Source organism: Poecilia reticulata, linkage group LG9 (genome assembly GCF_000633615.1).
Source record: "Poecilia reticulata strain Guanapo linkage group LG9, Guppy_female_1.0+MT, whole genome shotgun sequence".
In the NCBI taxonomy this organism is placed as follows: domain Eukaryota; kingdom Metazoa; phylum Chordata; class Actinopteri; order Cyprinodontiformes; family Poeciliidae; genus Poecilia; species Poecilia reticulata.
Window position 1 is genome coordinate 30720547 of NC_024339.1, and position 15308 is coordinate 30735854.

The 15308-nt window shown below is 39.0% G+C and overlaps 1 protein-coding gene across 3 annotated transcripts in view; it reads right to left on the reverse strand.

The window, feature by feature from the left end:
- The window catches only part of oclnb (occludin b), a 20996-nt gene extending 6343 nt beyond the window's left edge, over nt 1-14653 (reverse strand). Inside the window, exons 1-8 of one of the 3 annotated variants that reach the window (XM_008419297.2) lie at nt 14562-14653; nt 12151-12252; nt 8498-9143; nt 7458-7619; nt 5336-5451; nt 5041-5142; nt 2780-2951; nt 2131-2172 (exon numbers count right to left, since the gene is read on the reverse strand). In XM_008419297.2, coding sequence (XP_008417519.1) covers nt 2131-2172; nt 2780-2951; nt 5041-5142; nt 5336-5451; nt 7458-7619; nt 8498-9143; nt 12151-12252; nt 14562-14647 — 1428 coding nt within the window. In that variant the 5' untranslated portion in view covers nt 14648-14653. Of the gene's footprint in view, nt 1-2130; nt 2173-2779; nt 2952-5040; nt 5143-5335; nt 5452-7457; nt 7620-8497; nt 9144-12150; nt 12257-14561 lie in introns of all 3 variants that reach the window. The other 2 variants (XM_008419298.2, XM_008419296.2) reach the window with 2 other exon arrangements.
- Nucleotides 14654-15308: the final 655 nt, after the last annotated feature.

Genomic DNA, 15308 nt, shown 5'->3' on the forward strand with positions numbered 1-15308 from the left:
CTCCCTGATTGCTCCCCTTCTTAAGCCTCCCTCCGCAACCCGCACACTGCCAGATTATCGAACGCTTTCAGCAAGTAGTTTCTAGCTCTTCATCCACGCYCTGTGTRTYACTGCCTCGCTCTTGYCCTTTGGATTTTCCCCTTTTGCCTTCCCTTGTTGGACYGCTGTTTTTGCCTACCCGGATCTCGACCCTAGCCTGTTCTCTGACRMMGCTCACGCCCACTCCCTCGGACTCTGCTATCTTCCCCTTCGTGTATGACCTCGGCCCGGYTGACCAAGAACTTGGATCTGGACTTTATTCCTCTGMTCCTCGGTTGTGAGTACGCTGCYCTGYATCTGCGCTTCTCCCTCCGCCCCCACGCACCATCTTCCAGCTAGTGCTACAGCTAGTTATCCAGTGTGCCGCCCTTGGCTGTCTCCAATAAAGATCTGTGGTTTTCTGCTCACTCCTGTCTCGTGGCTGATTTCGGGTCCTCCTAGTGTGCTTTTACACCACCATTCAAATAAACACCAAAGGATTTAGAGTCTGAACTAATTAAACCAAGACATCATTTAAAAAGATGAATTACTGTGGTTTCATTCTGTGTTTGTCCTTTACATGCTAAATATGAATTCCATTTTTCATGAAAATTTACAATTTTATGAAAACCCTATTAAGGTTTTATACCTGCAACCTTCCTCACCATGGTTACGTGTATCTTATTCTTAGAGGGACATTGACCTTGCCGTGAACAAAATTGCTTTAATATTCCTAGTAAGTAATGTCCGCCCACTGAAGGTTGGGGCATTTTTTTGTCATTTATCCACTCATCTGGATGTGACATGTTTGAGTCGTCAAGACGTTTCTCATTAACTAATGTTAATTTGGTAGCATAACTTATCTCATCATGCCGTCATAAACCGTTGTAGTATGCTGACAACATGCTGGCTAAAACAGCAAGACATTGGGAGTTACCATGTCAACTGGTGACAGTTTAAAGGCAGGCTGGCTCTTTCTGCAGTCAGGTTGCATGTGCACCCACTATTTGAAAACAAATAATCCCTCTATTTTCATTATTATGGATAATCTTGTTTTTAAAAATATTTAACACTTTTGAGACTTTTGTGCAGTGAAATGATTGCTACACGGTAAGGAAGATGGAATGGGAAGCCATCTGTTCTCTGTACTTGCTTTGTCCAGTGATCCTTTAGATATTTATCTTTTGGGAATGCTTATGGGAAGTTTTTGGGAGGCTTATGTGTTGACTGGGGTGATTAGAATTCCCAGTTGCTGAGCAGCTTTTTAACATTTACCCCAGGATACTGCAACAAACGGCGATAATGAAGGCCAACATGTTAACGTCGGTAGCACACTTGATGCTACCTTCATCTAGGGTTTCACCTTTTAGAAAAGAAAATAAGGGATGCCTTCCATGGTAGGGTGCCCGCCTTTATTTTATGGCTGCTTTTGTTAAAAAAATAAAGAAATAATAATTATAATAAATCAATAGTGCAATCATTTATTTACAGAGATTGGTTAGAGTATCCAAAAATTATACTCAAATCATAGTATAACTTCAACATGTTAAGTAGAAGCTTTAAATAAGCAAGTACAGAAAGTATTTAGTAAAGAGTCTAGTGAAGTACTGTTTAATTGATCATAAGACATGATTTAATATTTTAAATGTGTCATTAGACAGCCAAAAATAAGTTCTGTGCAAATTCTAGTATTTTAAATGGTCAATGGACCATTGACCAGTGCTTTTCTGATCATTTTGAGCACTCAAAGCACTTTACACTAGAGTCACATTTACCCATTTGCACTCACAAACGCTCACACATTTATACACTGATACACTCAGTAGGCAATTTGGGGTTGAGTGCCTTGCCCAAGCACACATCGACATGTGGAAGCTGGAATCGAACCAACAACCTTCAGATCGCAAGACGACTACTCAACCCACACAGCCACAGTCGCCTACTTAAAAGTTTTAAAGTAGGCTACTGTTTTAAAGTAGTAACTTACTTTAATACAAGCTGTTAAAGTTGTGTTACTTTAACACATGGTGGTACAAAGTAGTCTTTAGTGGTGGAAAAGTCCATAGTCCACTTCATATTTATTATCAGAGTTCACAGCGTGGCTAACCTTACCTTCTTGAAGCTTTTGACTTGAGTGTATTCATTCAAGACATCCTGTAGTAAGACCAATTCACTGTTAGTGTCACAATATAGAAAAATATTATTCAAGATTCATACACATCTTTATGTAAAAAACAAGACAGATGGCTGCTCCATCACCACTCCACTTTATTATTATTATTGCAGCTCTGAAACCATTACATTATTGTAAAATAGAAATATACAACACAAACACAAGCTTCTAGTTCCCCACCTAACTCACTCCAGCATATTATGAAACTGACAAAGAAACAAAAATCAAATAAACCCAAACCAGACAGCCAGTAATGTGTGTCATAATCAGTACTGGTATGCAGTATCAGTACTATTCAAATTCCAGTACCAGCACTGTAATTTGCACTCTGATGAGACCCACTTGTCAGATTAAAAGTATGTTTAAAAAATTATGTACGAAAATGGATTTCATTGGTCTGATGTGATATTCTAGCCATAGATATCAAGTTTTCAGTAGCTGTAAGCACAATGTCATCATAACGGATAATAAAAAGGCTTCAAAACCTCAGTCTGTGTGGGATTAACCTAAACGTGTTTCACTTTGTGAATTCAGTCACCAAAATAAATTTACTTTTCAATAATATTTTAATATATTGATTCTCCTCACCAGATACTGTGGGCTCCCCTCAGGGAGCCTGTCCAAGTCTCCTTCCAGGTCAGCTAGGTTCTGGTTTAAGCCATCCATCCCAGCCTGTAGGCTCTTGTATTCAAGATGGTCTCGATCAAATTCTCTTTTGTAGCTTAGACGCTCTTGCTCATCCATAATGGGTGGAAATAAACTGTAAACAGCAAGATACAATCACACACACACACACACACACACACACACACACACACACACACACACACACACACACACATAATGCATCACAAAAGTGAGTACACCCTCACATTTCTGCAAATATTTAAGTATATCTTTTCATGGGGCAACACTGACAATGATCTAAAATTTTTGTTATTTTGTGAAGAATCAACAACAAGTGGGACACAATCGTGAGGTGGAACAAAATTTTCTGGATATTTTAAACTTTTTAACAAATAAAAAACTGCAAAGTGGGGCGTGCCATATTATTCGGCCCCCTTGCGTTAGTACTTTGTAGCGCCACCTTTTGATGCAATTACAGCTGCAAGTCGCTTGGGATTTGTGTCTATCAGTTTTGCACATGGAGAGACTGAAATTCTTGAACATTCTTCYTTGCAAAACAGCTGGAGCTCAGTGAGGTTGAACGGAGAGCTATTGTGAACAGCAGTTTTCAGCTCTTTCCACAAATCCTTGATTGGATTCAGGTCTGGACTTTGACTTGGCCATTCTAACACCTAGATACGTTTATTTGTGAACCATTCTGTTGTAGATTTTGCTTTATATTTGGGATCATYGTCTTGTTGGAARATAAATCTCCATCCCAGTCTCAGGTCTTTTGCAGACTCCAACAGGTTTTCTTCCAGAATGGTCCTGTATTTGGCTCCGTCCATCTTCCCTGTCCCTGCTGAAGAAAAGCAGGCCCAATCCATGATGCTRCCACCACCATGTTTGACAGTGGGGATGGAGTGTTCAGGGTGATGAGCTGTGTTGCTTTTACGCCAAACGTATTGTTTTGCATTGCGGCCAAAAAGTTTGATTTTGGTTTCATCTGACCAGAGCTCCTTTTTCCATGTTTGGTGCGTCTCCCAGGTGGCTTGTGGCAAATTTGAAACCAGACTTTTTATGGATATCTTTGAAAAACGGCTTTCTTCTTGCCACTCTTCCTTAAAGGCCAGATTTGTGCAGTGTACCACTGATTGTTGTCCTATGGACAGACTCTCCCACCTCAGCTATAGATCTCAGCAGTATATGGAGCGGTTCGCAGCCAAGTGTGAAGCGGCCGGGATGAGGATCAGTGCCTACAAATCTGAGGCCATGGTCTGAAGCCGGAAAACAGTAGAGTGCCTTCTCCGGGTCGGGGGGGGTGTGTCCTGCCCCAAGTGGAAGGGGGGTGTGTCCTGCCCCAAGTGCCCTGCGCCAAGCGGATTGGCACAGCATCTGCGCCAATCCGCCTGCGCTAATATGGTCATGAGCTTTGGACCATGACCAAAAGAACGAGGTCACAAATTCAAGCGGCCGAAATGGGTTTTCTCCATAGGGTGTCTGGGCTCTCCCTTAGAGATAGGGTAAGAAGTTTGGTCATCCAGGAGGGACTCAGGGTCAGGGGGGTCATCCTGCCTCAAGTGGAGGAGTTTAARTATCTRGGGATCTTGTTCACGAATGAGGGAAGAAGGGAGCGGGAGATCGACAGGYGGATTGGGGCAGCGTCTGTCGTGAAGCGGGCGCTGTACCGGTCCGTCGTGGTGAAGAGAGAGCTGAGTCAAAAAGCGAAGCTCTCGATTTACCGGTCAATCTACGTTCCCACCCTCATCTATGGTCATGAGCTTTGGGTCATGACCGAAAGAACGAGATCACGGATACAAGCGGCCGAAATGGGCTTCCTCCACAGGGTGGCTGGGCTCTCCCTTAGAGAGAGAAGCTCGGTCATCCGGTAGGGACTCAGAGTAGAGCCACTGCTCCTCCACGTCGAGAGGAGCCAGTTGAGGTGGGTCAGGCATCTGGTCAGGATGCCTCCTGGACGCCTCCCAGGTGAGGTGTTCTGAGCATGTCCCACCAGGAGTAGGCCCGGGGAAGACCCAGGACACGCTGGAGGGACTATGTTTCTCGGCTGGCCTGGGAACGCCTTGGGGTTCCCCCGGAGGAGCTGGAACAAGTGGTTGAGGAGGGAAGTCTGGGCCTCCCTTCTGAAGCTGCTGCCCCCACAACCCGACCCCAGATAAGTGGAAGAAAATAGATGGAGATTTATAGATGTACATAACAAAAAATAAAATAAAAAAGTCACTCACACATTGAAATCTTCTTCCAAGTCATCTCCAGACTCAAACCCAGCATCATATTCCTTCAGCCTGGATTTATAGCCTCCTGCAAAACTGCTTATGTCGGAGTCTCTGAAAAAAGAGTTAGGATCTTTAGGTTTTTGTATGAGCCAAGCCATTTTTACAGTGCTGCAACACACTCAGTGGCAGTTTTTCAGTATATTGTCCTCTGCATTCCACAGAGAATTACAATTGATCTACTTGGAAAAGGGGTTAAAAAGCAGTGATCTCCCCAGGCAGAAGTGGATTTGAATAACTAAGTTACCCTGGTAGGTAGAGAGGTTTGCTGTAGTCGAGCTTGTCCAGATACTCTCTTGAACCCCCAACTCTATCATTAGGGTCTCGGACCAACATCTCTGGTTCACCCGACACATTCTTCACCTGAAGTGGGATAATGGAGTTAATGTCCATGTAAACTCAGAAGCTCAAACAGATAATTCATCTAATCTAAATAGAATTCCATTACCCCCCACAAAACCTGTCAAGGGATTATTTCATCATCATATTGAATGTTTCTACTTTCTTTAAATGCGTCTTCAAATCTGTTTATCATTAGCTTGCAAGAGAGAAAAATACAGAGAGAAAAATGGAGACAGTGACAGACAGACATTAGTTTTTTCTGCTTCTTTGAGTCTCTTATTCCAGAAGTCTGATTCTTGAGTTCTATTGAGTTTCTTTTTATCCTAAGGTAACCCATTTTCTCTTATGACTAACTGTGGGTGGATGAGCCATGTACCGAGTCCGACCGGTTCTTCCAGTCTTTCCTGCATGTCTGAATGCGACAGATACCATCACTGCTGTCAACAGGAAGTCTGACAATCTCTAAAACTGTCCATTTAATGTTCTTCTGGAGGACTTGACTAATTTGAAAACTTTGATTTTTAAAGGCTGTTCTGACATAGTTACCAATGTTCCTAATTTCTCATCATTGGAATCAAACTTTGACATAAAAGCTCATTCCAATTCTGCTTTGTGCTCAACACCTCTCTTGAGTTTCAGGACATCATCCTGAAACTAACAATGGCCCAACAGACCACACCCAGAAACTGCAAATGAAACCATCCAACCCTTTCTCACAGGTTATTGAGAATGTTTAGTAAGTTTTTCAACCGTGTTTGCTTCGCATAAAACAAAACAAATGTAGCCTCTGCCCAAATAAATCTAACCCCCTAACCTCTTCTTCACCACCTTACATAAAAACATAATTTTTGAGACTTGTATCCTTTGGATATATAATATCGATAAATAGGAGTAATGTGTTATGAAACAACTTAAGGGAATACACGATTCATTTCAAATTTAAATAAATGTAGATGTAATCGTGACTAGGCCTGTCGCGATACACGATAAATCAATTAATCGCACGATAAATTAAGAGAATCCGTGCTTTCTGATTGGCTACCTGTTACAGTCAACAGGCTGCGTTAAGCTCCCAGACGGGGAAACCTCCTGATTTAGATCGGAGCGGCCACGACGATCTAAATTACATTACATGATGATCGGTTACGAAATCACCAGCAACAATCTTAGAACAGCCAACGATCTAAGATTATCGTAAGGGGAAGATGGGGGCAAAAAATCGTGTAGTGTGAACTAAATTAGGTAGTAGGATGTGCCCGTCTTCTCTATTTAAATCTAGTGATTACTGAAGGGCAACATACAGACTTCATAATCTGCACTCTTTTGGTTGAATGCAGTATTTATTTCCACTTTGACTTTATGTTGTTTAGTTTTTATTCAAGTACGTTTTTTGTTAATGGAGACTGAGAATCCATTTTATTTTTGTTTTTGGTTGTTTAGTTTATTTAGTTCATCAGTTCCAGTGTTACGTGTTCTTCTGAATATAAAGTGTATCTATCTATGGCAGGAAATCGCATGCATCATTAGTTATTTCCATTAAATCAGTGTCAAAAGGTCTTGAAACAATATTATCGTTTATCGAAATAATTTTTTAGACAATCGCTCAGCAAAATTTGTTATCGTGACAGGCCTAATCGTGGCCAACAGTACTACCAGCCCAGTATTGGTTCCCTTTGCTACATCTAGGCGTGGAGAGTTCTAGACCCCCCACGTTGTGCTGTAAAATCTTGCAATGAGATGTTGGCAGCAGATCATTTGAATTGGTGCCTCCAGAGACTATACTTGACAAACAAAATCTAGCCTTAAGATTGAAGTTGTCTATTAATCCTGATCACTATTTAAGAGCTACACATATCAACATCGTATTACAACATCAATACACAAAGAAATAAAGCCAGCAGGTTACAATTAAAACTAACCTTTCACCTTTTTAAAAAAGAGTTTGCAGTTAAAATTGAGCAGAAAATAACATTTTAGGTAAAGTGATCTGTTTTTAGATTAACAAACTCTATCCCATTCCTACTTACCCACTCTCCAACACTGTTGTGGGGAGCAGAGTTAATCTTCACTTCCTCCCAGAGAATTCGGTCTTGGCCCCAGCGCTGGATCAGTGAGCGAGTCTTGACAGCAAACACCAGTAAGATGATGAGGCCAACAACGACCAGAAAACCCAAGACAATTGCTATGGCCTGCAGGACAAAAGTTTCCAATATCAATGAGCTGAAATAACATCTAGCTACACGCATGGTCAATTCCGTCATGCTCGAAATGAGGCTCAGATCTCTCACTGCATACTTAAAGGGTTAGTTGGGGAGAAAAAAAACGCTTTAAACATAAAATCCTTGAACCTTTTACAAGATGAATAATTCTGAATGTAGCCTGGATTTGTTCATAAGTAAATTTGCATCTTAAAGAAATGCTTAATTTACTTGTATCGGCAAAGAAATTAGTTACTGTACGCCAACATAATGTAACATACGATGGACTGTTGTCCATCACATTTAGCACATTAGTCAAACCTATGTAAGGGATCGCATAAAATTCCAACAACAGCCAATGAATGTAATTGATTGTGTTTGCCATCAACATACTAAATGTACCATTTATAAACCCCTACACAAGATGTAAATAAAAATAGAATTGTGTGACCAGAGAAGTTGAATGTTGCCTGGGTCACATGTGCAAAATTGAACTACTACCAACATCAAGGATAAATAATATAAATTAAGACCTCTCAAAGTTTATGATAACATTATGAAACAGGAATAAATTTGCTAACATCCAATGATTGGAAATAGAAGAGAAATAATTCTTCATTTATACAAATGTTGCTTCACCTGAGTTTTAATAATCCTGTATTCATCCTAAAATTAGAATTGTTTAATCTTGATCCAGTAAGATTTGTACTGAATTTACAGTGCTTGGATTTACACACACATTTTTATTTATTTTTTCCTTTTACCTGTACACAAAACACACTCATACATTTTCAAAAAGAAAATTTCACAAAGCTTGTGCACTGCTCTCACAGTCTCAAAAGTAATTGCATTAAAATAATTTAACTCACCTCTTGGGGCTCCACCACACAGTAATGGTAAAGGTACTGGTTGATGAAGATACCCTGGGCCTGAGTCTGTGTCTGGTATTGTGCACATAACTGGATCACCTGGTTGTATAACATAGACCCTGAGGATTGTGCAGTTGGGTTCACTGACACCAGGTAGACGATGGTGGAAATAAGCATCAAAAATGCTAAAATGGCACAGATAATAATGGATACTAGGTAGAACTTTGAAGACCGGGCTGCATTTTGCCTTGAAATCACCAAGATAAATATGATCAGTGTGGCTATGAAAGTAATGGCTGCAATAGCAATGATAAAGCCATTGCCAGATTTGGGGTCAATTTGTGTTCCTCCATAGCCATAGCTGCCGGAACTGCCGCCAAGACCAGCACCGTAAGTGCCACTGCTGCCGTATCCACTGGGTAAACCCGGCATCAGGCCAATTCCACCTCCCATGGCATTCATGTCATAGTCCCATGCAAGAGATGAGGCCACACATGCAAAGATGGCCACACACATGATGACGATGATAATGCACAGTATCTTCATCACACCTGGGGGGGAAGTCCAGCGATAGAATTGAATATTCTTGTCTGCTTTATAGTAGAAGAAGGTTGGGTTTGACGTGGGCTCACTGTGCCTATGTTTGCTGTCAACAGAAGAGCGTAGACAAGCTTTTTTCAATACATGAATGTCACAGTAGGTCAGATTCAAACAAGGCCAAATAGTAAGACTAGTACAAAGAATATTTGCAGTAAATGTTTCACCATTAGCAAACTTTACCCCTCAAAAGTAACATCCCAATAATTGATTTTGGCATGTTGGAAGCAACACTAACAGAAAAAATATTTACCACTGGTAAAGACCACTGGTTTAGCTGATGGAGTCATTTAAGATAGCATTTTAATTTGTTGTTTTAATATTATTTACCTTGAGAGATTTTTAAAGCCTGACTGGATACAACATAACATTGTATTGAAAGCCAAGTCAGTAGTTGAAAGCAGTACCAAGCACTGCAGCATAAAAAATGTGATGCAGGTGATTTACATGCCATGGACCAGAGGTGCCCAATACGTTCATCACGATCGGATCGCGGAAGGTTTTGAGTCGATCTCGGCAGGTGACAAACTGAACGCCGCCAGGACGCTGAGTCCAGCACTTCCTCCTCTGCAGGCTTATCAAACATATTCACTAAGATAACTAAACGGTTGTAGCTTCATTAAAAAAGAATAATTATAAAAAGTCAACGAAACATGCTAAAATTAATTATCTCAGTAATTTTGCAGAATTGTGCGTTTCGGTTCCTTAACAAAAAAAAGAAAAAGGAAAAAAGCGACTCAAAGACCGACTGAGAGCAGAGCAGGAGTTTAAATCAGCTACTCAACCACCGCTGTGTTCATGAGAGGCTTATTAATAATCGAGAAATAAATATCATGTTTGATATCGAGAGAGAGAAAGAGAGAGAGAGAGAGAGAGAGAGAGAGAGAGAAGGTAGAAGTGGTTTAGAGTTGATCGTCTTTTCGGATTGTTTTACCTTTGCTGTGGCTCATCACACCTGATGTAGTTTCTGAACGTTCAATAAACTTTCAGAAACGTTTATCGACTAATTACCTAGTTCTTTGTGAACATACGTCACAACATCAAATAGGACAAATATATTTTCATTAAGTTTTAACAAATTCTACCGCAATAATTATATGAAATCAAATTAGTTATATCCCGACTTCAGAAGATTTACCTTTACCTTTACTGGGCTCTTTGGTTCCTCCTATCAGTCTGTAGTTTCTCATACTGAGATCATCAAATCAAATTTCAGATCCACCATGACTGACTGATACCTGCTGGTGTCAGGTTTGCAACCAGCTTCTGACTGAGAAACCAGTGAGCTGCTCCCAGTGTCAGAATCTCACTGAGGAAGAAACTGCATTAGGTTTTCTGTCACTTTATTATTTCTGCTATAACTGATGTATATTCACATATAAAATAAGTCAATAGAGTTTAATTTGCAATTTTTATGTCTTTGTCATGAGGTAGATCTCAGGTGGCTGGTGAGAGAAAAAGTAGATCTTGCTCTCAAAAAGTTTGGGCACCCCTGCCATGGACTGTTAAAGTAAACAGTAATAAGTCATACAGCAACACAAAATCCAACAGCTGCGGTGTATAAGTAAGCACCCATTTAAATTGTACCTCCATTTTATTAACCTCTCACATGGTTCCATAAAGATTCAATCAATTTGATTGATAAAAATTATACAGTCATATCTGAATTAAATATTCTAGATAAAACTATAGACAATTTATTTAAATTTAGCATCGATAGTTTACTGAATATCATAGTTGATTCTAAAAAATTTTTTGCAAGTATTGTCACAATTTTACAAAAGCAATTTTATTTATGGTTAGCCGAGAAAACAAGAGGGAGAAACATTTTTCAGGAAAATACACTGTATATACATTTTTTTTCTGTATGCAAGACATGCTGAAATAAAGAATGTCACTCGAGTTAACAACAGCTTATGCTAATGTTAAATTACAATTTTACATTCATCTGGATGCGTCAGAGCTGTAGGCCGTCTCTTGAATCGGTCACCAACTTAAGATCAGATTTTTGGTGCTAGTTGGATGTAGTTAAAGTTCTGCTTGGAAGTAAACTGTGATTCACCTACAGCGGTGTAAAAACAGTGTTTGAGCCCTTCCTAATTTCTTTTTTTCCCTTTTTGCGTAATTGACACTTAGGTGTTATCGGGATAGCTCTTAGGACAAGTTGAACGCCAGGACTGCTCCAATCTAAAATTGGGAATATTCAACTTGTTGGATTGAATAGCATGTGATGTTGAACTCACGTTTGATCTCGAGAAGTTTTGTGGGATTTACTGTCTGACTTCTGAATGCTGGTGAGTGAAATCAGTTTGTGTGTGGTTGCTTTGCTTCTGGACAACTGGACACCACACATTCCACAATTCAAGCTGTTTTAGTTTCTATTGTTATGTGTGTGGTATTTAGACACACTGACTTGAAAAGAAAGTCATTCATGAAGTTAATGGTTGGGTGCAGATTGGTCTTCCAAAAGAAAAATAATTATATAGCATTTCAGACAAAATAGCTATAAAGTGGCTTAAGGACAACAAAGTTCATGTTTTAGTGCAGCCCTAATCTCAGTCCCATGGAGTAAGTTGTAGGTAAATCTGGAAAGGAGTGTGTTCGTGAGGCAGCCTATAAACGTGTAAGTAAGTTCTATGACGAGGAATGGGCCAAAATTCTAGTAAACTGTGAGAAGCTAGTAAAAGGAAACTCTGAAGGTTTGACACAAGTCATTCAGTTTAAAAGAGTTATCTCTGGTACTGACCAAGTTCATATAAACGTGTGAATTCAAAAGAAAAACAAAAAATTAAAAATCTACAAAAAATGTTAAAGTTTCTGGCATTTAGCAAAATATTCTGGTAATTCCAGCTAACCTAAAACAAGATTTCATCAAGAAGAACAAGAAGAACAACATTTGTCTTTTTATTCTGTGTAGGTATTTGTCTCATTTTAACTGTAAGATTAAAAAGATATTAAAAGTTGACCCATTTACAATGGGCAAGAAATGTGTGATGTATAATGCTCAGACCTAAAAAAGCAAAGAAATAGAATGAGGTAAAAGTGAGACCACTCACTGTTTACTTCCACTTGGCGGGTACAGATGGTTGCTGTGCCGGTGGCTTGGCATCCTGGAATAATTCTGGATCTCAAACTTCTTAGAAAAAAGAACAATCCTCCTGACTTGAGGAAACAGAGCAAATGTTTGTATAAGACCTGAGACAACCTTTTACTATTCATAAGAACTGACATTCAATGCTACAGGGAACTAACAACCATTAAGGTTTATGTAGAAGGCATTTTATTCAACTTCTCTTTTGATTTTTTTTTGCCTATTAAAATACACTAAGTTGCTCATCTTCAGGGGCTGATAATTAAAAATAACAAGCACTATAGTTTATTCAGAAAGTATTCAGTGCTTTACTCTTTTCAAATTCTCTTTGTCTTTTACTCCAATTTGAATGATTTATGGTTATTTCAACTGTTAACTTTTGTTTTCTCAGTTATGTATGTAGTAGGTTGCAATTCCTTCCTGGAGGACGGCATTGACTGAGACAATCCTGCCATTAACTAATCATTCTCCCTCTCCTGCTGTTAAACTCTGTACTTTCATAAACATTGTAAACAATTTTAAATCAGTTAATCTGTTTCTTGTACATTCTGCTCTGTCTTCTCAAACCCCAGTCTGTCATGGCAGATGGGCGCTTGTACTAAACCCAGTTCTGGTTCTGCTGGAGGTTTCTTCCTGACAGAAACTTTTTAATCTATTTTTAATAATTACTTGAACGCATTGTATTGATTGATAACATTAATTTGGAATGTACATGTCATTGAATTGAAATGGGATTTTTTTGTACAGCACTTGACATATTGTGAATTGGCACTATATAAATGAACTGAATTGGATTATTCTTAAGTTATTTTGAGTAGAGTTTTCTATAAAAAAAGACAATGTACATTAAAAAACTACTTTTCAGAATGACCAATGAAAAACATTGTAGAAACATCATTCAGATGTTTCTGCAATGTGACTTGTAGTACACCGGTTGTCATATCACAACAGAAACTAAATAAGGAAGTCAAACGCATTATCTTAGACATATGAAAGCATATTTGCCAGAGGACAAATATGTAGAAGGATATAAAAGATCTTGAAAGCACTAAGCGTCCCAAAAAGACTGCAAATGTAAGAAGTTAGATCTGACTGCCTGAGCAAACTAAGTATTCAAGGGAGAAGGGTTTTGGTCAGAGTTGGCCAAAAACCCAATGGCAACATATGGTGTTAACTTGTGGAGATAACAGAAAAATCTAGAACCAGCTTGACAACCTCCAGTCCTCAACTCCTGCAACTCCTGCAACTCTTAGACATGTCCCAGGTAAAACAAACCAGAATTGGATTGCTGGATGAACTCATCATCCAATCAAGTTGTACAGAGTCCTGCTAATCACCTAATTATTTGATTCAAGCATGTTGAAGCAGAGACACATCTAATAGTTTCAGGACACAAGCCCTCTAAAACTAGTGTTTGACAGCCCAGATCTGTAAGGTCAAACATTGTTAACCCATTTCACTAATGTCGCATTTATGACCTCTGTAAACACACTTCAGAAATTGTTAGACCAGGAAAAACTAAATACTCTGGTCTGATGAAACCAAACTAGATCTTTGGGCCTGAACTCCAGGTGTCATTTATGGACAAAAACAGCTATGTTTTAAATCACATGGTTAACACCATGCCCAGTTTGAAGCACATGGTAGCATTATACCATGGAGGTGTGAAGAAGTGAATGGGTGTGAATACTTTAATACATTGTAATTTACAGATGAACTTTACAAGCAGTAATTTTTTAAAAATGCATGTCCATTTAAATTTTAGAGCTGTTACGATAAAGATTTATGATAAAGTTTCTATTTGTGTTTGGCAAGTGAATGAAGCAGTCTGATGGATGGCCCCTTCCAAATATTGACCTTGCTCAAGAGCACAAAGGAAAGGCTGCCGTTTGGACCCGAGCATGGTTGTGGTTAAAGAAACTGCTTAAAACTAAATAAATGTTGCCTACAGATGCTGTCATTCAGAAAATTAACAGAGATAGGTCTGTTAATTTTTATTTCCTTAAAAGTACTAGGCATAATACTGCCTAGTACTTTTAAGGAAAGTTTACGCTGGATTACATGAAATACACAGCAAGTTTCTTGTATAGAGCACAGGCTAAAATAAACTTTTCAAGGGATTATATGGCTAAAGTTCAGCTGACACTATTACTGAAAGAATAACAAACTAGTTTTTCTGCTACGGTGTAACCGAGTCGCATTAAAAAGTGTAGCTAACAATGGACTGACTTCAGGTGAAAATTCACAGGCCTCAATAAAACAATTTTTAAGAAAAAAAAACGGAAACTATTTAAGTAATCTATTGAAATAAGTTATGCCTTAATTAGAATACTTATGGTCATCAAATCATCACGGTAAGATTAAAAAATGACCCACCTTGTGATAAAGCTGATCCTGAACAACAGAGTGGCGTCGTCCAAGAATAACAAGCCAAATATGCGCACTCGCAAACCAACATCCATCCACGCCCAGCGCGCAGGTACTCCAGACTTGGCCTCTACAGGTGTGCTTGCGTCACGTGATCTGACGCCACACAGGACTGTCCTGTACAAACCGGCCGTTCAGGTTTTTATGGAAAGAAAAAAAACTTAAACGGCCATTTTGAGAGCAGTTCAGAGACACGTTGTTTGACAACATCTACAACTTTTACAGACTCCATACACCATGAGCCACACAGTATGAATCATTTTTTAACAGAAAAAAACTACAAAATCATTTTCTGCAATTTCTGCACAGCACATTTTTAAAATCCAGTTTCACAGAAAGAAACATTTTCTCCTGCTCAAGTCCCAACGTCAAATAATTTTTATTCCTGCCAGAAATACTTTTTATACCTCTTAAAGTGGTAAAAAAAGGAAAGAAAAGAAAATGATAATAAACTAATAAATAAGACAAAGAAGAAGCAAAGGCATTTATAATATTTCCTTTGGACAATGACTGCTTTTTCAAAAATCTCAGATTACCATGACCTCTTGCATAAAAAAAATCTTTTTTAAGATGCTTACAACACTAGGAAGGTGGGCTAGTCTACATTTCTTGTCAACCCAGAAATGTAGCTTTTTTATTACTTATTTAACCTTTATTTTACAAAATAAATCCCATTAAGACATACGATCTTATGTT